The sequence below is a fragment of the Brassica rapa genome, chromosome A09 (assembly GCF_000309985.2).
Source record: "Brassica rapa cultivar Chiifu-401-42 chromosome A09, CAAS_Brap_v3.01, whole genome shotgun sequence".
Taxonomy (NCBI): Eukaryota; Viridiplantae; Streptophyta; class Magnoliopsida; order Brassicales; family Brassicaceae; genus Brassica; species Brassica rapa.
In genome coordinates, this window is record NC_024803.2 from 17,284,726 (window position 1) to 17,308,448 (window position 23,723).

The window sequence follows — 23,723 nt, forward strand, 5'->3', positions numbered from 1 at the left end:
TCCAGACTATATTGGCAAATCTTAATGTGGATAGAATATTCTGGATATCGATTGTATGTAGATAATTATTAGATATTAAACGAATTGAAATTACAAAATATCTAATCTATATACTTTTATATAAAGGAACATATATTGTATACGGGTATGAATTGTATCTTCGGCTATAATAAACAAATAAACAAAACATATGTAACGTAAACAAAAGTCATGATCTAATCTATATATGATTGAAGCTTATATGCAGATAATTTTGTGTTCATAATCAGATTTTTTATTTGTTAGAATGGTTAGTATGATGAAAGATGGACAAAATAGAAAATAATTTGAGTTTTTTTTATGTGTCAGGTAGTGATCTGAAGAGAAGGAAAGACGAACATCTATACTAAACATGATAACCTGTTGGTTTAGTTTTATTGGATTGCTTTATTAAGAGCAATAACCTGTCGTTGTGGTTTTTGTTTAATTTTGGATGGTTTTAATATATTAGATATTGGTTTAGATTAAGTAATCCGGTTGTATGTATATTGGTTAAGTTTAAGTAGGTATGTTCTATTTATAAAGTAGTGAGATATATTCTAGTAACATTTATGAAAGAGGTCAAAACTTAAATGACAACTTCAAGTAGTAGATAAAAACCAATCCCTAAATTAATAGATTAGAAGTAGCGGAAATTGATTCATCTAATTTTTTGTATGTTTAGTTAATTTTAATTTTAAGCGCGGAAATTGGTCTAATGTGTTTATAATTTTTATAAATATTTTTGTATAATATTTATATATATATATATATATATATATATATTTGACATCTATATCTAATTTATAATTTGTGTTGTACATGTTGTTAGTTTGTATTGAATCTTGTTTCATTTTCAGTATAATAGTTTTATTTGGATCACTTTAAAATTACATTTATTAAATTTAAAATATTCGATTTAAAAAAAAATATTATATAATTTTAACAACTTTATTAGTTATGCTTATAACTAATCATAATTAGTTTGTTAAAAATATTAAACACATTTGGCCCATAAAATTTTAATGGATGTTTTTAAGATCAAAAGTTTGGGCTATTTAATAGTTTATGGATCAGGCCTTGTGACAAATTTAATTTAACAAAGGATATTATCTAAACCCATATGAGTAACAAACTTTTGTCCCAAAAAAAAAACAAAATAATTTGTAAAGTCAACAACTTTTGATGATCAATTAATATTTTGTTTCTGTCGGTGTGAATAATAGATGCACCATTCAAGTTAATCGTTTCTTTCTCTCTTCTTCGTTGGAACCGAAACGACCAGTTTACCGAAACAATAAAAAAATTCAATTGATCTTCTACAAAGATTTTGTTTCTCAAGACATGCATGATCTTTGCTATTTGATCGGAGGAAAAGTAAGTTATAATTTTTAACCTAACTCTTATAGCTAATCTGATCTCTTATAGTTTATAAATCGTGTAAAGAATTGGTTTGGTTAATATGTTTGTTGATCTAGATATGCAAACCTTGTAGATCACACAGTAATTTGAGAGATCAAGTCAAGGAAACAGATACTATTCAGGTTGAAAGTAGCGGACGCAAAATCAGTGGCCGATTTGAAATGAAATACGTGGTTCGTCATGTCAATCGAGCAACAGAAAAGATAAGTTTCATAATTTTCTTTGAGTGTTTGTTTATTCATAATATCTAATCTAATAAATCGAGCTTGTTACAAACATTGGCAGATTGAAATATATTGGATACAAAAAGCTAAGCTCAGCTGCGTTGAGATAACACACACACACACACTGCACGTATCTGAAGGCTTTGTTCCAGACTATATTGGCAAATCTTAATGTGGATAGAATATTCTGGATATCGAATGTATGTAGATAATTATTAGATATTAAACGAATTGAAATTACAAAATATCTAATCTATATACTTTTATATAAAGGAATATATATTGTATACGGGTATGAATTGTATCTTCGGCTATAATAAACAAATAAACAAAACATATGTAACGTAAACAAAAGTCATGATCTAATCTATATATGATTGAAGCTTATATGCAGATAATTTTGTGTTCATAATCAGATTTTTTATTTGTTAGAATGGTTAGTATGATGAAAGATGGACAAAATAGAAAATAATTTGAGTTTTTTTTATGTGTCAGGTAGTGATCTGAAGAGAAGGAAAGACGAACATCTATACTAAACATGATAACCTGTTGGTTTAGTTTTATTGGATTGCTTTATTAAGAGCAATAACCTGTCGTTGTGGTTTTTGTTTAATTTTGGATGGTTTTAATATATTAGATATTGGTTTAGATTAAGTAATCCGGTTGTATGTATATTGGTTAAGTTTAAGTAGGTATGTTCTATTTATAAAGTAGTGAGATATATTCTAGTAACATTTATGAAAGAGGTCAAAACTTAAATGACAACTTCAAGTAGTAGATAAAAACCAATCCCTAAATTAATAGATTAGAAGCACTACTGCAACCATATATATTGCAATGTAATAGACATATTCTCTTATACATATCCCTTTCCTATTCTAACACATATTTATATTCTTCTTAACTCTTTGTTAACAAAATCTGTAAACAATATATTTCAACTTCCCGTAACCTCCTCACCAATATACTCCCGCATTGCAAGGTATTTAAATGAGTATATCACACATAATCCTTTTTAAAATATGTTGCATGTGATTTATTAATTTAAAAATAAATTTTTATTACATTAATAATATAATGAACTTCTTTGATTAAAAACATATTATTGCATTCTATCAAGAACAATAAATGACTTTTTATTGATATTGAAAATAGCGATTTATTTTATAATTCATGAATAATTGCATATAGAGTTATTAATTATTTACAATTAAAGAATTATATTGTAACGAAACACGCAGAATAATATTAAATACACTTAAGCCTATTAATAAAATTAATATTATACATGCAGAATAATGTTATGCATTCCAGATATCCTTTATAAATGACACATGCACAATAATATTAAATTCGCTTAGACCTATTAATAAAATTAATATTATTCTCACGTCTATTTTAGCAATCATAAATTTAATTTTATTAATATAACTAAACCCATTGTATGCTTCTAAATAGAAAAAATAAATTATATACGTTAAGATTGTAATGTTATTGATCACTAAAGACCTATAACTAAAAATGCATAATATAAATACAATATATTTACTTTATATGAAAAATAAAATATTTATTTAGTTTCATGTACTATTATAAAGTATATGAAAAGTTTAATCAAATTTTAAAAGAATACTAGATTCTGACCCGCCCTTAAAAGGGCGGGTATATTTTTTGTTTGAATTTTCTTAAATATGTTTTTGTATTATTTTTTGTAATCATATTTATATTTAATATTAATTTAATTTAATATAATTTTTGGTAACCATATTAAATATGTCAAGTTACATAACTATACATTTGTGTCATATGTATTTTAGAAATTATTTTTAAACTTTATTCCTAAAGTTTGCAACATATTATATTTTTTAGTAGTTACCTAACATAATTAGTCAAGAATATTTGTGCCTAAAAAACCCGACTCGGAATCGATCCGAAAATCAAAGTTTCATACTTTATTAGACATGGCTTATATATTCGAACAGTTCTTAAAGTATTATACCCGAAAACCAATATGAAATCCAATCCGCACCGAAAACAGAACAATTTTCTAAAAAATCTTTGAAAAAATAATTTTAGTATATTCTGTTTAATATATATATGTATTTAATAGAATGGATATTACTTAATTTAAGCTTCTTATAAAACAGTTCTCGTTATATATTATTTAGCTTAATTGATTTTTATTTTATTGATGTAAAATTTGATTTAATTTTGAAAATTATATATTATTAAATTATATTTTTTTTTATATTGATTTTTACTCATGGGCTGTTGGGTAACTGTATATCACGATAATAACAAATATTAATTATAACTATTTATTATTAAGTTAACAAATACCATTGAAAGTGAGTTTATATTTATTTTAGGTTAGGCTTTATTAATGTAGCAGTTGTACTCTCTTTTTTATAATGGATCCATTTAGGTCAAGCAAACAAATATACAATTGCCCAACAATCGATGTAAACATATTGTCTTTGATCATATGATGATCGTTCAAGATTGATTGAAACAGAAAACAAATTAAAGCACGAAAGAACCTTCTTTTATGTTTGGGGGTTATGGGTCCCGACTCCCGAGAATATAGGAACTAACTAATGGAGGTGGTTACTATATTTGGTAGAAATATATAAGATTAACAGCAGTTAGTGTTTAAATAATAAAGAGAATAATAAAAAAACTTTTAAATAGAAGGAATAATAGTTGGACACAACCTTTATCAACTGGTCATACTGCTGTTTTAATAGAATAGATTATAAGATTTTTTTTCTGAATTCTGCCGGGTGTCGGTTTACGGGTTAATGCGGGTTTATAGGTTTTGTCGGATTCTTAATTAATAGGTTTTCATTAAATCTGAATTTTGTGAAAACATATGAGTTGATATAACCTTTGATAAAATGTTATATGAAAAATATAAACCAGCCCATATTATATACGACAACCGAATTTACCAGTTCAACCGTGGATCTGGTTTGGATATAAGAATATTTCTTATGTCTTAATAGGTCTATAACCCAGATATGTACTCATACTAAAAAGAGTTAAATAATTTGTAAAAATAAGAATGCTTTCTTCGCACCATTTAAATATATATGCAATATTAGTCATCAGGATGTATTTTGGTTCTAAAATTTAGGAACCGTTCTGGTATTTACAAAGTTTGATTTGATTTCAGTTGGGTTATTTTTGTTTTTGGTTCGGTAAAATAGGAAAGTTAGGAACGACTAATATGCAAAAAAAAAAAAAAAAAAATTGGGTCCAATTCGGTTTCGTTATATTCTGATTTTTTGGGTAATTACAGATTCGTTGATAAAAATATAGGATAATTTGAGTATTCAGTTTAGATATCATGTAATTCGAGTTTTTCGTATAAAGTATCTGATAATTCAGATAATTATTTTAATACAAAATATCCAGGTAATTCGGTGATTCAGATAATTCGGAATATAAAATATTATTTTTATGATATTTGGGTATTTAAAAATTAAATATAATTAGTAATTGTAAGTATATAATTTTATTTTTAAAATTCAGGTGTCCATTTGATTCACAGTCCGGTTTCAATTTTCCGGTTTTAAAGATATATGATATGTTATTTATGAAATTCAGTTCACTTTTGCTTTCGTTTTTTTCAGTTTAGTATGGTTTGGTTCGCGTCAAACCTATACACTATATTATATAGAAATTCATTTTAAAACATTATTTAATTTCAAAAACAATTTAATTTCGAAAACAAACCCGCGCTTCTCAAGCGCGGGTCAAAATCTAGTATGAAATTAAAAAGACAGATATTGTGACAGCGCATCACCAACTTATTTGGGGGTCCATATCAAGTTATCAACTCTGTATATATCCATTGTTTGAATAAATACTCAAAGTTTCAAACTACTTGCATTACAAAATTATTTTATTTTTTCAAAATACACATTGTTTGCTAGTACTTGTTAGGGAGCTCAAGGACCGTAGTAGCATATATTAAAGCTACACTAATCTTCATCTCTAAGATCACACATTGTCTACATCCTCAACGTTAGGATATTCCAAGTAACACTTCTCCTCGTCTTCCTCGTCACGGGTTCCATCTTCCAAAACGCAGCACTCCACTTCTCTTCCCTCTTCAGGCTTAGCGGTGGTCTGTGACAAAATCCAGCCGTTAGATTGAAACAGAGCTCTTATATTGGCTTTGTGGTTCATAAGAGTTTCAAGAATGGTGAAACTGGAAGCATCGTGGCGAGTGGCTCCCCTTCTAAGGAGATCTGCCCCCTGTGTGAAATAGTTTAACAAAACATAAAGATTAAAATAGTTTAACAAAACATAAACGAAGGTTGACGTTTTTACATTATGAAAAAGTAATTGTGGGTTTAAAATGTTTGGACTCAAATTATGTTGGGCTCTATGTCTAAAACATGATTTGAACTTAAAAACTGAAAATAAAAAAAACGTTAGGTTATCTTTCTTTTTTTTTCTCCGTCGTCGGGACAGCATCACCTGTGGGATCCCTGGCATGATTAGAGCTTAAGTTTGTGAGATTGGGGAGCGATAATAGTGTGATGCGTTATTGAAGAGGAGTTTACTTACATCAGTTAGGCTTCGTCCGCATCATTCCATTGTCGTTGGTCCTCGGGTGCTTCGTCGTCGTCGGAATCTGCAAAAGAAAAGGTTTTAATTTGTTAAGTAAGATGTATTTTATTTCTTTTAGATTCGGTTGTTAAAAACATAATTCATTTGAATTTCATGTTTTGTTTGGAGATTGCAGGGATGAAACCGTAGATCACAGAATCCTGTAAGAAAAACAGAGAAAAATCATTAGTCGTTCATAAAAAAACTCATAGACAAAACCAAAACAAAAAAGATGAAGACACGTTTCATATATGAACAAAGAATCAGCAAAGCAGAGTTAAAGTGATAAAAAATAAGTTAGAAACAATCATCACCAGTTCATTAAGGAGGAGAATGGTGATGCCTATAAACTCTCTATTCTTGTTAATGTTCCTGGAATCCTAGAATCGGATGAGCCGACCAACAATGGACTGAGTGGACCTTCCAAGGCGGAGAGAGTTGAAGGTGGAGTAGGGAACGGCGGCTGAAGCGGCTGGAGCAGCTGGAGCAGCTGGATAAGTCATTTTCGTGACGGATGTGAGAAAGTAAAGCGATCGGAAAACTGAGAAAGAAAAGTTCGAAACAAGATGGAGCTTTTACCTCGAGGGATTCTATATATATGAGAGCTCTGAAGGCGTTAGAGGAGAAACTAAGCGTTTGGTAGGCGCAAAACGTGCGTAGAGCCTTAAAGATCGACCATAATAGCTGATTGCCGGAAGGGGAATCGCAAGCGATGAAGGAGATGGTGAAGATGGCGGCTTCCCTAATCTTCTTAACTTTGTCCGTATCACCACTTTGGGCAGATACAAAGCCTAATAAACAAAAAATCAATAAGCCCAAAGCCCACTTTTTGTCGAAGTCCATTCGTTACCCATCAATTAAAAAGAAAAGAGTGGGGTCCACAATGTTATATTAGTTTACGACCTTTATAATATATATTAGTTTCGACCATCAATGTACAAAGTATCCTTTAGTGCAATGGTATAGTTGTGGGTGTTTATTTCTCAATAACTCGGGTTCGAGCCACATATTTGACATTTTCCACACTTTTAAAAAGTGGGACCCACAGACCGCTGACGTGTCGCATCAGGAGGAGAGAAACTCTCCTATTATATAATAGATTAATAAATTAATTTCTAAACGTAAAAACTAATAAAAATATGATAAATAAGCAAAAATACGTAAAATTATGGATGATGACAAAAAAATATACATAAAATCATGGAGAACATGAAAAATCAGCCAAATCATTTCTTATAAAGTTTGAAATAGCTATATTGACTCTCCTGAAAACTAACAAAAACCTGATAAATAAATAAAATTAACTAATATCATGAAAAACATAACAAATCATCGACAAAGTTAGAATAATTCTAATTCTAATTCTAACTACAAAATCTGAAATAATTATATTATTTAAATTAATAAATTAATGAATCAAACCAAAAACTAATAAAAGTATGATAAATAAGTAAAATACCTAAATATTTTAAAAATATGACAAATTAGCAAAATTAATTCTCAAATAATAGTATAGAACTATAGATTCTAACTCCTCCTTAGGATCATTACGAATTTACGGTAAATATTCCATTATTCCTTCATTGTCTCTTTTTATTGGTAGATCCTTTTATTGGTATACGATTTGGGTTTTATATTTCAGAAAATTATTCATCCAACTACTATTGCTGGCTAATGGGCCGTATGACTGTTTACACGGTTTCAAATTAACCGTTGAATTCGGTCCATATACTAATTTAGTATCTATTTTTTAGATAGCTACATGATTTTAAATCATAAAATACTGTTCTATATATATAGTACATATATGTATTTTTTTTTCATAGACCGTTTTGTGATTTTTTTAACAGTAATCTTGATAGACTAAAAAGAAACAAAGTTACTCCACCAAAAGAGACTTTGCGATAGAATAGAAAACTGCGCATTTGCTACGGAATCAACTATAACATCACTCAAATGAAGAGTGCAATAAAATTAAATACACTAAAAACTCTATAAATTAATATTTTATTAAATTAATAAATATCATATATTAATAAATTTTTCTAATCCCAAATTAGACTCGTTCAAAATATGACACAAATCTATAAGATAAAAAAAATTTAAAACATTTTGAAGTAAAGATACGGATCTATTAAGATTATAAATTAATAATTCATTTGTATATACATTTTATATATGTACAAAAAAACCATTATATTATTTGTTTAAATTCAAAATGAAATTATCTTTATATTTATATTTTTTTAATATTTAATATATTTTGATGAGATTTAGTAAAATTATAGCTAAAATCACATTTAAACTATATAAAACATATTTTATACACCAAATAGTATAATAAAAATAGTATGAATGTTGAATTTAAAAAACTTAATTAATGTATATACACAAAATTAAATATTTTTTTTATTTTAGAAAAATATTTATATTTAAAACATTAAAATCTAAAAAATATTGTTTGTAAATTAATAACACTGTAGATTCAAACCTACAAATTAATAATCTAGAAAAATATAAGAAGAATAAATTACAATATCTAACACATGAGGAAATCTAGGGGGGGGGGGGTGTTACTTTAATTATTTGGAAACAGTTAAATTTATGCAGTGTGATATCTCCAGTATTGAAGTGTTTTGTGATCAGCAAAAAGTTGGTTGGAAAGGAAACATCATATGTATAGTGTGTATATACATGGTATTTTTCTTGCAAAATGTTCAAGTTATTTATATCATTTGGTTAAAAATAAAGATAATATGTTATAACTTGAATATTTGAGGCTTCATGTCTTTAATGTTTGTTGTTATAGATATCCTATACATCAATTCATGGTTAACTTTGACTTATTTATATAAAATTTGTATATAGTTTTATTTTCTGATTTTCTAAAAAAAATCTAGTAGTATTAAATGATATTTATAAATTTATGATACATATTATTACCATGAGAAAAAATTGGTGTAATTTTTTTATTTCTCTTAAAGTTCAATTATGAATGTATTTTTAAGAAGTACTGTTAAACAAGAAACAAACAAACAATATTTATCTGCATCAAATATTTAATTCCTAGTTATTTATTTTGGGAATTACATCTTCTAGAAACAAAATTCTATAAATATCTGAGCAAAAAAATATAAATTGGTATATTACTCAACAATCAGATTACAAGTTTCATCGAGAAACATAGGCGATGGAAAACCCGATTGTTAGATTTTACACTAAGTCAAAGATGCCGCGCCTGCGATGGGCCTCTGATCTCCACCACTATTTTGTTTATGTTGTTAATCAACTCGGTGGCGAAAGAAGTAAATAATTTTTTTGTATTTGTTTTTTCTCAAACAACAATTACAGTTTCTCTATCAAAAATTTTGTCTATCAAAACCAATATTATTTGTTTTGATTTTATTTATTTTGATATTTTCTATTCTTTCAAAATTTATCGATATTATAACTTATAAAAAAAATTATATATAATATATTTATAGTTGTTTACTGTATAAAAAGTATTTATTTTACTGTTAAAATTGCAGAAGCAACTCCTAAGAAGATTGTGCAGGCAATGGGTGTGAAAAGTCTCACACTATCTCATGTAAAAAGCCATCTCCAGGTCATTATATACACACAAAATACTTTTATAAGCAGGGCCGGGCCTGAATAGAAGCCCATCAAGCATGTGCTTGAGTCCCGACGAAAATATAGATATTTTTGGGCCAATTATTTATCATAAAGAACATGTAGCTCTATTGGTTTGGGGCCTAAAAAACTATAGATGGACCCGTGTTTGATTCTCTGCAACTGCATTTTTTAATATTATCACTATTTTTTAGAAACAAATGGCCAAAAATATTTTTTGCTTGTGGGCCAATATTTCTCAGGCCCGGCCCTGTCTATAAGTATCACTATATATGCAAATTTTCAGTGTGTGATCATTTATATTTGTCTATGCCGGTGTTTACTGAATCAAACAAATCTGTTGATCTCAATAGATGTATAGGAACAAGAAGCGGAGAGACTCAGTACAAGGTAAATAAATATCACACGCACTTTAAATTTAAAGCTATACAGGCATGTTTGTATTGTACTACATTTTCTTGCACATGATCCAATAACAGTGAGTTCACAGCAGATATCATAATTGTTTTGTGATGTCCATGATTTGTTTCATTTCATTCGGATAAAAACTTTTCAATTCGTTGGCTTGGTCTGAAACATTTTGGGCCAGAGAACAAAAAAATTCGTATCTTAAAATGAAAGAAAATGGTAATAAAGTTCTAAAATGGTAACAGTTTTAAGGCATTAGCCAACTGAGTGACATGATTTTATGAAATCATACATTTGATTTTCTTGATGATATATCATATTGATTTCGTTTGGTAAAATTACACATGCGATTTTAAAAATCAAACTGGAATGGAAAATTGAACAAACTATATAATATTTTTTCCGTAGTCTTATTATAAATTACATGTGTGCAATTCTATAGCAGAAAGGAGAATGAGACAAGAAATGAGGTGGAGGCAATCTCAAGAACACCTTCAAATCTATGAACGCCTTCGAGACGCTACTGAGTTTATGCAAAATCAACGAAGGTTCATGCGATATAATCTGCTATATATTATTTAAGTATCTTTAAAAAAAAATGCAACCTCAACCTGAATTAATAACAATTTGAACTTGCCTAACATTATTTTATTGCTTGTGTGGCAGTGTTACAATAATTTTAAACAAACATTAAACTATTAATTTATTCTCTAAGCAATATATAAGTCCCAAATGTTATGATATTTTTGATTGATTGTATTTTTGAAAAGTGGTAGTCAACTTATGATAAATGATATCTCTAAATTCATCTACTCGTTTATTTATATATACATTATTTTTTTCTGTTTTCTATATAATGATAAACTTTGTTTTGAATTTCTAGGCTAAGCGATAATAAAGAAAAAACAATCGCATTTCTGAAACCGAGTAACAAAACTATGGAGGTATATTGCAAGTCTCTGTTTCAGTCTTCATGAGTGATCTTTCTTTTCCTTTGTACTAAATTATAATCGTGAAGGATTATTAATATGTAGATCCATGAAGTTCATATAAATAGATGTTTATATATCAAATCACATACACAAGATGATATTTATCAAATGTTTACCCATAATAATTATATCTAACGATTTTTGATATTATTTTCCGATAAAGTATATTTTTTAAGTTTTTGTTGATTTTGGATATGCTATCATATAAAACAAGATAATCTATGTGACAACAGAAACTTGAGAATGAATTTGTTTTTAAAAAAATTTAGTAGAACATGGTTGTTTATAATTATTGTCATCTAATGATTTGTTTATGGTAGGTCGGACATGCTGACGATGGTGTGGTTGCTGCTGGCTATGGTGCAAATGTTCGTTTAGACTCGACGGGAGTTTTGAAGGGTGAAGAGAAATTGTCCCTTGGACTCACTCTTGGACTCAATTACTAAGAGGACTTCGGTTCTATCCTTTTTAAGTTTCCTATATTTATGTAATTCTTGGTCCATATAATGGGATGAGAACAATAAAAATGAACAATATGCGTTCCAATAAAAAAAGGAACAATATAATATAAAATGTAACTATTTGATTTTTCATCCATTATTTGGTTGAAATATTCTTAAGTAATAAATATTTTATTGCAGACAAGAATCTCTTCGTATCATTCACTGAGACCTAGTTCTTCTTCTCTGTATCAAGTTTATGCAAAAACATTTGCTATTAACTTCACCTATATCTCTGTCCCTTTGGTGAAGCCCCTGAAATCGTAGACCATTTAAAGATTTTGACAAAATTTATAGTTTATGAATGTTCTGACCTTGTAGACATTTCCGAATCCACCTTGACCAAGCTTAGTTTAAGGCAAGAAGAGTCTGTTGGAACCCAAATTTTGTAATCTTTGGACTGTGTAAAATTTTGGATTAATATGAAAAGAAAGGTGTATCAAATGTTTGTTGGGCTCTAAATGAAAAGTTTTTTACTGAAATAAAATGGAATAATAAGAACTTTTACATTTCTTATGACAAGAGAAATCATGTACTATATGTATGGCATCTCTTTGACAAGGTTCACAAGCTTGTAGGGTAGTATATATGGAGAAGGAGTGAGAAAGATCGTACCACAAGAAAACATCAATTTAGAGACTTCTCTTGCACTATACATGGCAATTGCAATATTGTGTGACTAGTTTTTAACTAATTTACAACTACCATACAACAGTCATATATAGTCGCAAATATGTGACCAAAAACAGTTATGGTAATTTAAGGTTTTGGTGACTCCTTAGGCGATTCACGAAACTGGCAAGCTCCTCCTCAGATTTGGTGTTATGAGGCTCTCCTTGCTAGGAAAAAGAGATTGGTGTCCAGCTACGTTACATGGAAACGAAAGCGGAAACGCGGAAGCAGAATCGTATGAAAGCGCAGAAGCGATTTTTTTCAAAAAACTAGGAAGCGGATCCGTATTGAAAGCGTATAAACCTACATATAAAATAAAATTCTGAAAATTAAAAGTGTTTAAACTTTAAACCACACAAATCCAGAAAAGTATTAAATATTAAGCAATACAACAAAAAATAAAAACGTTCAATGTCAAAGATCAATTGTAGTTTCACAATGAAAATTATTAGAATAGAACTTTAACCCTAGTTTCACAATGCAAATTCAGTTATACTTTAACCATTGGCAACCATCCAATCAATATCGTTGAACGGTACATATAAAGCTACAAATCTCATGTTTGTGTAAAGGAGAAGAAGAATATAACAATTAACAAACAAATAAAAGTCTAAATAAAATCACCTTGTTAATTGTTTGGTCTCGGTAAGGAGAAGAAAAAAAGATAGACACTCAGAAGTGTAAAAGAGATGAGAACGATGACTTTGTCGTAGTCTTTTCAGTTTCCTTTTTTTTACTAGGGTTTTCAGTTAAAGATATAAAACATAAAATATTTAATTTTCTGTTGTAGGCACAGGGGGGTAACCCACGAATTGGTTGAATGGTGGAACCAAGGTTTAAACCTGAAAACAAAGAGAACCGATTTTTATGAGTTTTGAGTTTTTATGATGCAAACAGAAACAAATATAAAAGCAAATGAGATGATGATGATAATGATAATAAAAAAAGATAAATAAACAAAGGATAGGATGGAATCAAGCTGCTGGATGTGTATCACTCTCAGCTTGATTAAAGGATGAACTGAAGTGGATTTGCGGAGGAAGGTTTGATTGAATCTCTCAATCTGATGGAATGATGGATCGAAGTGATTGACTCTCTCAATCTGTGTACTTAGCTTGTTTGATTTGCACAAACAAACTAGACTCACGAAATCAATAAGACAACAAAGAATCTCTCTTTGAATCCTAAAGACCGATATTTTATACAAAGAACAACTTTGATAAAACTGAATAAACTTTTTATTAACTTGGTGATTAAGGGTGTCTCTTTACAATGACTATCTAAGAGCTTATATAATGCTCTGGAAACTAATTCTAACGTTCATAATAAGAAAAGAAAGGAAACAAATCAAGCAAACTAACAAAATCGGAAACTAGCCGTTGGAGCCTTTTATGGGATTTTGGCTCCAAGTGAGAAACTTGATTCTTCTTGAACCTGGACGGTTTAAGGGGATAAGAGAGATTTCTTGGGACCTTATTGAATGCTTGATAGATGCTGATCTCGTCCTTGCCTTGGTAGAAAAAGAGCTGTTGGAGTTTGAATGCAAGAGACTCCAAATAAGGCAGTTTGGTGATAATGGGGATCTTCTTATTCCTATGTAGGCTGGTGCATGGGATGAAGTTGTAGAACTCTTCTGGCTCCTGTATAATGTCTCCTGGATGTCTTGGTTTAGTCTGGACGTCGTCTGGTTCTCCTGGTTGGATTGGAATTGCTTGGAATGGATCAAACCGAAAGATTGTCCAATCTTTCCATAAATAGCTCCGGTTTGATTTAAGTGATTCTCCATTGAACCGACTGATCTCCTGGGTTCTGGTGCAGCTAAGGACTTCTGGAATACCTCCTGATTGGTTGAAATGATCTCCTGGTCGCCAATTTCTGGTTTGAAGCTGATTGAACCGGTTAGCTTCCAATTGAGGCGAGTGTAGCACTGGTTTGACCGGTTCTGGCAAATTGAACATATCTTCTGATTTCCGTGTCCATTTCTCCTGATCTTTGGCTTTCTGGAAAGCTGAAAGAATGCTCTTGAATTTGATGACGGGATTTCCTTCAGGCCGCTCCTTACTTGAGCTTAAATCTCCTTCTAAAGTCGGATACTCGCAGATGGACAGGCTGAGAAACCTCTGAGTTGTAAAATTCATAACGTCTTGCTCCGTGAATATTTTGGCCCAATTCCAATTGGCCTGGACTCCTTCTTGAGTGTAGAATCCATAAAAATTAGCCTCGTGATTTAAACCCTCCTGGTTTGTAAGATATGGCATTTTTCGTGCACGTATGTCCTGGTTTGCGCCTTGGCTGGTTGAGTAGGGCTTTGGGTTGACCTCCGGTTCAGTTGCTGATCTGATGACCACATCATTTTCCCTTTTTTATTTTTATTTACGATTCCAACTATCAAACTTAAACGCTTCCAAATAGGATTCATCGTTTCCATCACGCTTCCATATCTGGTTTTTTTGGAAACGCGATTCCGGCACGCTTCCAAGCGATTCCACACGCTTCCGACTCCGTTTCCGCTTCAGAACCAGGAACCAGTACGTGAGACACGCTTCCATGCAACGTAGGTGTCCAGTACATCGGTGTGAAAGCCTTCCTGCTCCGTGCAGTGCCTCTGGTTTGTTTTCTAGACGAGTTAAAACTCCTAGATCTGTGACGTGAAGAACAAGTTTTACAAGAGAAAGAAGAGTATAAGGTTCCCCTGTGTAGGGTGTGGTTTTTATTGGCTCCTCTGATCATAGGTACAACGCAACATAACAACCTCTCTTGATCCATCGCTCAGATGAGTTTTTCTTATGAAAATCGAGGAAGGGGAGAAAACTCAAAGGCATCTAATCGCCGACAGGATAAAGATGATGACATCATTCCTATCCCGGAATTCGACTATTCCGACCTGATCGAGAAATACAAGCTAACGTTAGTGGGACGCATGTTTCATATTGACGGAAGGAGTGTTGATGCCTTGATCAAGCATATGCCTAAAAGACACATATGGGATGTTGAAGGCAAAGTAAAGGGAACAAACTTGGGGAATAACAAATTCCAGATTGATTTCAACAATGAACAAGACCTCTAAAAAGTTCTCCAGAGAAGCCCTTGTCACTTTAATAAGTGGAGTTTTTCACTGGAGAGATGGATCCCAACAATTCGAAAAGACTTTCCGGAATCCATGCTGTTTTGGGTTGCAGTCTCTGATGTCCCTATCCACTATAAAAAAGATGAGACATACCGAAACATCGGCAAATCTCTCGGAGTAGTGGACCTGGTGGATGTAGACGGAGGTAGAGTCCGGGTCTTTGTCAATGCAGATGAACCTCTAAAGTTTAAACGCTGAGCAGGATATGCAAACGGAGACGTTATTAACGTCACCCTGACTTACGAAGATCTTCATAGATACTGTTTCACCTGCAAGCGCATATCACACGAAGAAGGAACGTGTCCGGAGCTAACTGAGATACAAAGGGAGAAGAACAGGCTAGCAAGGATCGAGCAAAAGGAACTGGAGGAAAAAGCGACGAGAGAACCCTTCTCCCTTGCATCTCGTTATGGCACATAACGTACACGGGTCAGTGATCGTAAATCTCCACCAACCTCAAGATATGAAGATGACGATGTAAGGGCGCCAAGAAGATCAAACAGTGGAGAAGAACCATACTTCAGAAACGATTCATACCAAAGGTCTGATCTGAGAGAGAAGATATCTGAGAGAAGGGAGCACATAAGCAAGAATGTATGGAATAGACTTGATAAACCCCATGATTCACATTATCCCCGAGATTGGGAGAGATATCACCCCTATCAAAAACAAAGGACGCTGGTGTATAAGGCTAGAGAAGATGATCGCGAAAGAAGCGGAACGAACTCAATGCCTCCACACCCAAGCTCAAATCATCGCCAAAACAGAGAATGGGCTCCTGATTCGCAGAGCGGAAGCCGCTTCAGTTCTCAGAGATGATCCTCGCCAGACTCTCAACGCACGGTATCAGCTAACTATGAGACACTGAGAGACAGGAAGATATGATCGGGAGCAGGGTCGGCATATGCATCAACGCACTCATACGGAATGGAGACCAATTAAAGATAAACCGGAAGGTGAAAGCAGGAAGGATACCACAACATTAGTACCTAAGACTTTTGAAATGGAAGAAGAACGAAAGAGGAAACTAAAAGGGAAAGCGATAGCTACTGATACGTCTCTGGAAAAATCAAGACCTCTGTTAAGTAAAGGTAAGCTGGTGATTCGAGAACAAGGAAAGGAGAACAATGGAGATCAGACACTTAGGAAGTCCCCAGTGCTTCCCGATACCTCTTCTAATAGGAAAACCCCTAAGGCGCATGAAACTTCTGCAACAGAAAACCTTAAGGATGTTACCGGTAAAGCAGTAGCAGGAGACGTTTTAGCAGAAGTTTCTGCAGCCGAGGATGAAGAAATTATAGACGATGAAGCTTTTGAAAGGATGGTGGAGCAATATACAGAACCTGGAATGGAGAATGATGTCAATATGAACGATGAAGATGACCTTCTGGAAGAAGAAATGGAACTAGATCGACAGAGAATGGAAAGGGAAGAAAAACAGAGAACAGCTACGGTGTCTGGCTCTGACGGAGCGAACCTGCAAAAATCAAAAGCAGCACCTGAAAGCTTAGGAAACAGAAGTTTGGGAAGCGGGGAGAGAGAAGAAGATGAGAGAATGAAAAATTTTGCTGCGTCCTCTCAAGAAAAAGTGACCAGACAACGCTTTAACGGGAGTACTAGAGTAGAGAATGATGAAACTGGAGCTCTCACAGAGAAGCAGATGGCTAGCACACTTAAGAGAAAAAGATCTCTAGGAGCCCAGAAGTGAAAGGATCCGCTGCATCAAAGAAACTTGCTGTGCATGGTAGGTCTTCTTCGAAAGCAAAAGAATCAAGGCAACCCCAACTTCCAGCCTCGAGACTTACGACTCAAGTCCCTCGCTATGAGGTGTACCCATCTGCTTTAAAAGATGGAAAACCCAGTGTATCAGGTTCGGGGGTGTCCCAGAAACCACCCAGTAAGCGTATATGAATACAATCGCATGGAACTGTCAAGGGGCTGGCGCCTACTTGACCAAGCAACACTTGAGGGAGTTGCTTCGCTGCTTCAATCCTAGTTTTCTTTTTTTTTTTTTTCAGAAACAAAAAACAATTTTCTTTTTTGTAAGATTTTCAGTTTGAATTTGATTATGATAATTTATACACCGTTGAACCCTCGGGTAAAAGCGGTGGTTTGGCTTTGTTTTACATGAATGACTCTGCGGTTAAGATCTTTTATTCAAGTAATCATATGATTGATGTTGAAGCATAGATTGAAGGTCATAAATTGTTTATCACTTTTGTGTATGGAGATCCGGTGGTGGAATACCGTGAAAATGTGTGGGAAAGACTTACGATAACAAGCATTGCGAGGTCAGGAGCTTGGATGATGATAGGCGATTTCAATGAAATTACAAGCAATGCTGAGAAAAAAGGTGGTAGAGAACTGAGGCGTCCTTCACTCCTTTTAAAACAATGCTGGCTAATTGCAGCATGATCGAGATCCCTTTCAAGGGAAATGCAGTGTCCTGGGCTGGGAGGAGAAGGAACGGACGAGTGCAGTGCCGATTAGACAGAGCGGTAGAAAACAAAGATTGGCATAATTTGTTTTCCCACACTGATGTGGAGTATCAATTACGTTGGGGCTCTGACCATCTGCTGGTTCTGGCTAGAATAAAGTGAGAAAAAACTTTACATTTGACAAACGATGTCTTGGGAAACAAGGATTTTCATCGGCAGTTAAAGATGGCTGGGGGCACTCGGATCATCAAAACTCAGGGAATCTAGTAGAAACGTTGTCTCGGTGCAGAAAAGCAATATCATTATGGAAGAGGAGTAACCCATCGAATAATGAAAAGCTGATAGAGATGCTAAAGATAAAGATTGATGAAGCGCAAAATGATGATAACATGACGACATAAGAAGAACATAAGCTCAAGTGGCATTTATGTGCAGCATACAGAGAAGAAGAGATCTATTGAAGACAGAAAAGTAGAGCCATTTGGCTTCGGGAAGGAGATCGGAACACAAAGTACTTCCATGCAAAGACTAAACAGCTCCGTGCCCGGAACAGAATCACAAAGACCATAAACTCGATGGGAGTATGGGTGGAAACAGAGGAAGGCGTTGAACAAGTTGATGTGGAGTACTTCGGGAATCTCTTTGAATCATCAAATCCGATAGATATCGAGGAAATTTCGGTGCATTACCGAGACAGTGACATGAGAGATGAATGCAACCTTAACAGCACCAGTCTCAAACACTGAAGTTAGTGATGCCGTCTTCGCGATTGATCCCGACAAGGCCCCTGGACCCGACAAGATGATGAGTCTCCTTTATCACCGGTTCTGGAACTTAATTGCAAAGGACGTTACGAGTATGGTGCGATATTTCTTCGAAACGGGGGAGCTTGACGACAGAATAAATCAGACGAACATTTGCCTCATCCCCAAGACAGCAAGACCTGTATCTATGTCTGAATTCCGACCTATTAGCTTCTGCAACGTCAGCTATAAGATCATATCCAAGGTACTCTCAAGCAGGCTAAAGAAGATAATGCCCAACTTAATATCAGAAACACAATCGGACTTTGTGGCTCGGCGTCTGATAACGGATAACATCTTGGTTGCTCAGGAAATATTTCATGCTCTTAGGACAAACCAAAGCTGCCAATCAAAGTATGTAGCAATCAAGATCGATATGAGCAAAGCATATGATCGGGTGGAGTGGGATTTCCTTAGAGCGACGATGGAAAAAATGGGCTTCGAGCAGAAGTGGATTCACTTGATCATGAGCTGTGTTTCCTCCGTCTCCTACCGAGTTTTGACTAACGGAGACGCTAAAGGCATATTCCTTCCCGGGAACTCCGACAGGGCAATCCACTATCGCCTTTCTTATTTATTCTCTGCACTGAAGTTTTAATCTCACAGATTCAAGAAGCAGAGCGTATGAAAAAGATCACGGGTCTGAAGATCGCTCGATCTTGCCTGGTGGTGTCGCATTTACTTTTTTGCTGACGACAACCTCTTCTTTTGTAGAGCAGAGGAAGTCAATGCCAAGAGTTAATGAGAATTATAGACGTGTATGGTTATGCCTCAGGACAACAACTGAATAAAGAAAAGTCTTCGGTTATGTTCGGTCCTAAAGTCATCACGTCCACAAAACAAAACCTCAAAAGGGTAACTGGTATCACTAAAGAAGGAGGAATGGGTATGTATCTTGGCTAATCGGAGAAAATCTACGGATCCAAAAGACAAGTCTTCTCTTACATCCAAGACCGACTAAATACAAGAGTCAATACTTGGGAAGCCAAGCATCTATCAAAAGGTAGCAAGGAGGTGCAAATCAAGTCAGTAGCACATGCAGTTCCAACTCACACGATGTCATGCTACCTCTTACTGCAGGAGATCCATAAAATTGACCGGAGCCGTCTCGAGATTCTGGTGGAGTGCAAAGGCTAATAACAGAGAGCTACATTGGGAAACTTGGGATAAAATCTGTGTCCCGCAGGAGAAAGGAGGGTTAGGATTTAGAGACTCTCATGATTTCAATCTGGCATTGCTTGCCAAGCCGGTTTAGAGACTACTGATATACCCTGACTCACTATTAGCTAGAGTCCTGAAAGTCGATACTATAGGCACTCAAACCCTCTACGTGTGGGTAAAGCTAATAACCCCTCTTATGGATGGAGAAGTATTTGGACTGCCCGTACAGTCATGATGAGAATGTCGTACGTACCATTGGAACAGGGCTGAAACGAAGGTGTGAGACGATGCTTGGATCCTGAAGAGGTAGCAAGACCAACAATTCTGCGGAGAGAAATTAATGACCGAGACCTTCATGTACATCACCTAATTAATTTTGACACCAAGTGCTGGAATGAACCCCTGATTAGAGAGTTGGTGGCAGAAGAAGATGTGAGTAAAATTCTGCAAGTTAAACCGAGCAAAATAGGAAGGAGAGATGGATATATCTGGAAGCACTCGAAGTCAGGCTCGTACTCTGTATGTACGGGATACGAACTGGTAAATACAAAAAGGAAAGCAACGATGGAGCAAGAAGTGGTAAAACCAAGTGTTACTGCCCTCAAAAAGGAGGTCTGGAAACTTAAAACATCAAGAAAAATAAAACACTTCCTTTGGCAAGCGATATCAGGTTTTATTATGGTGGCAAGCCGTCTCTGTGATCGTCACTGCACGACTGATAGAAGCTGTCTCCAGTGCGGCGCTGAAGAGGAGACAGTCAATCATATTTTGTTTGAGTGCCCTCCTGCTTTGCAATGTTGGGCTTTATCAGATATTCTGACATCTCCGGGCGTCTTCCCCGTGTAATGCTCTATTTACAAATTTTGATCATCTCCTATTTAAGAGATACCGGAGGTAGTCCCGTGGTTAGTATGGTACATATGGAAGAGCCGTAATAATTTCTTATTTAATGGTGTTGATGCTCCTCCTCCGGACACTCTACAATTAGCGATGGCAGAGACTAGATCCTGGTAAGTAGCTCATATCATCCCAATGCTGGAAGAAGAACGACCAGAAGAGCAAGAAAACTCGGATCCCGCCGTAAACACTCATGTAAGAACTGGGAACCAGTGTCAAGTGGACACATCATGGGTCTACGAAGGGCGCGGGACGGGTCTGGGGTTTGTGTCCTGGGAAGGTGGAAACAGAAGTATCATGGGCCTGAAAAACTGCAGGCAAACAGCTTCCCCTCTACACGCCGAAGCGGAAGGTCTGCTACGGGCCATGAAAAGGACTCTAGAAGAAGGCTACCATACGATGCACTTTGAGACATACTGTGTTCAACTTTGGAAGCTGATTTAAGATCAGGAAGAATGGCCGTCTATGGTACAACAGATGGAAGAGATAAAAGCGATAACTTTTCTGTATCTCATATACCTCGTGGTAGTAACTCCCGTGCAGATTGCCTCGCAAAGGCAGCGCAGCGCGTGCACGTTCTGATTTCTTTGATTATGTTTGTGTAGAGACTCATGTTTGGCTTGTTCATGTAGCTAGCCTATTAAAGTAATTTGAGTAATAAAAATTTATGAAGCAAAAAAAAAAAACAGTTATGGTAATTTAGTCGTCTATTTGAGACCTATTTAAGATATTTTCGTGACTAATAAGCGTAGTTGCAACACAGTAGTATTATTATGACTTATTTAGAACTATGTACGCAATTTCAAACCCGTGGTTACAATTAGTCACAAATCTATATATTATAATAGTTGAGTTTTTGTTCACTCCTCAATTTGCCACATCAGCGTTTTGTGGGTCCCACTTTTAAAAAGTGTGAAAAACTATCAAATTCATGGTTCGAACCCGGGTTATTGAGATATAAACACTAGCAGTGATACCACTAAGCTAAATAATACTTTGTACATTGATGGTCGAACCTAATATATATTTATGAATGTCGGAAGTCATTGCTTCTTCGGCTTCCTCTGAGGGTCGGGTCTACAAGTGTATTATGAGTTTTATTTTTAAATGAAATTCATCACGTTATATGAAAAAAACTCAAGTTTGCAACAATTATAGATTTTCCATATTGTAAATTGTTGTCGTATAACATGAGTTTGAGTTCTTTTTATCATTGTCTCAAACTAGCATGAGTTACAAAGTTGTGCCGTGTGTCGGTTCGTAATCTATTTTTTCACTGGTGAACTCTTCTTGTCTCCATCTTAAATCGCTTGATCATAAACGTTCCTGATTTGTAGCCTCTATGTAAACCTTATATATATGATCCTCATCTTTGATGAACCCAATCTTCATCTCCACAAAACTCATTGATTCCTCTTAGCTTTAACCATCTCCTAGAAAATGTTTCTCTCTGCCTCTCCAGTTTCTCAAACCGGCGTCCCGGCGTCCGTCATTCAACCTTCGACTCTCTCCGTCTTGGTCGTAGTAGTCAGAGCATAGTCTCTCGCTTCCTCCGCTTCTGGGATTCCCTGAACTTCAAGAAAGACATGAAGTTTGTGGGAATCACAGTTCTCTTCCTTGATGAAAAGGTAGGTTAATCTTTGATCTATCACACTTATTTAACATAATTGTTTTAATTGATTTCCTCATTTTTTGTTGAATAATATTATTTGCAGATTCCGTGATTCATGGGTTTACTCTCGTCGGATGTTCTAATCATTACATGCCATCTTTGAAAGCAGATTCCATTGTGAAAATCGATCGTTTTGAGGTTGCTATGTGCTCAAGCATGCACAAGATAACTGATCATCCATTCCCCATTCGTTTCATCTCACTAAACATTATTGATGAAGTCATCACATGTGCTCCTGAGATCAATCTCCACTCAAGATTAGACTGTTTGAAATCTCCAAGTGATTGCGAACACAAACCTAGAACTCTCATGTATATTATCATATTGCATCTCGGTTTATATTATGTTTTGATGTCATAAATAATATTTAAACTCACAGATGTGGTTGAGAAAATCCATTATGTCCAGGGCTTTGACCTCACCAAAGAAACAACTTGAGTCGTTATATGTTTCCTCATTGATTCGTAAGAAACAATCAACACATAATTCCCTTTATATTACTGTCTATATTGTGCTAACATCAATAATCAGAAATATTTCATACCCAAGATTTGTGATTGTCTATTTATCTCTCGTACATATCAATCTAATTTTACACAAATCTTTATTTTACAGCTTAAAAAAAACTACAATAACCCAAACAATCAAAACACCAAAAACTAGAATCCCAAAAAGACGAATCATTAATGATCACCTCTCTTTTTGTCTATCTTACAAATAAACTTCAAAACAAATATACCAAACCAATCTACTCAACTGAAACTCAACGACACATACATCGAGCCAGCTAAAAAAATATAAACTACAGGGCCAGCTATTTAATAATTTACAAACTTACTTTTGCAGATGCTTACGAAGAAGACGAAAACGACAACTAAGATCAGTGAAATTACCTAAACAAAAAAGCAGAGTAAGTTACAAACTCTGATAAATACAACTAACAATGATTTTGTTTACATATTACCCATCAAATAAAAGAGAAACAAACACATCTACACCAGCAGATACAAGAAGTAATCCCAACATATACAAAGGCGGCAACAACATCTCCACCTGCTCAATCCTCTTGTCTTATGAAAATAGCTTACATGCTCAATGTCAACATGCCAGTGCTATTGTTTTCTTATGAGAAATAC

At 34.1% G+C, this 23,723-nt stretch overlaps 1 protein-coding gene and 1 long non-coding RNA gene across 4 annotated transcripts; one reads left to right on the top strand and one right to left on the bottom strand.

Moving 5' to 3' along the window:
• Positions 1–734: 734 nt before the first annotated feature.
• Positions 735–6,400, bottom strand: LOC117128353. Its single transcript, XR_004451656.1, has 2 exons — positions 6,243–6,400; positions 735–6,163 (listed from the first exon to the last, which is right to left on the bottom strand). It is a non-coding gene; the product is annotated as an uncharacterized LOC117128353 (long non-coding RNA).
• A 2,820-nt stretch (positions 6,401–9,220) lies between these two features.
• On the top strand, positions 9,221–13,327 carry LOC103839827 (putative Myb family transcription factor At1g14600). Of its 3 annotated transcripts, none has more exons than XM_009116312.2 (6): positions 9,221–9,589; positions 9,815–9,891; positions 10,271–10,307; positions 10,768–10,873; positions 11,209–11,269; positions 11,638–13,318. In XM_009116312.2, exons 1-6 carry the CDS (start codon positions 9,475–9,477, stop codon positions 11,761–11,763), a joined length of 522 nt encoding a protein of 173 aa, XP_009114560.1. In that variant the 5' UTR covers positions 9,221–9,474; the 3' UTR covers positions 11,764–13,318. The 3 variants fall into 3 exon arrangements, with proteins under 3 accessions (XP_009114560.1, XP_009114561.1, XP_033136461.1); XM_009116313.2 differs by having other exon boundaries at positions 10,771–10,873; XM_033280570.1 differs by lacking the exon at positions 11,209–11,269 and having other exon boundaries at positions 10,771–10,873; positions 11,638–13,327.
• The last annotated feature ends 10,396 nt before the right edge of the window (positions 13,328–23,723 follow it).

Bases quoted from the DNA above. Each gene is read 5' to 3' on its own strand.
- LOC103839827 (XM_009116312.2), top strand. From the start codon at position 9,475: ATGGAAAACCCGATTGTTAGATTTTACACTAAGTCAAAGATGCCGCGC. The intron at 9,590-9,814 runs GTAAATAATTTT...TTAAAATTGCAG, and splicing joins TCAACTCGGTGGCGAAAGAA to AAGCAACTCCTAAGAAGATT. The intron at 9,892-10,270 runs GTCATTATATAC...TGATCTCAATAG, and splicing joins ATGTAAAAAGCCATCTCCAG to ATGTATAGGAACAAGAAGCG.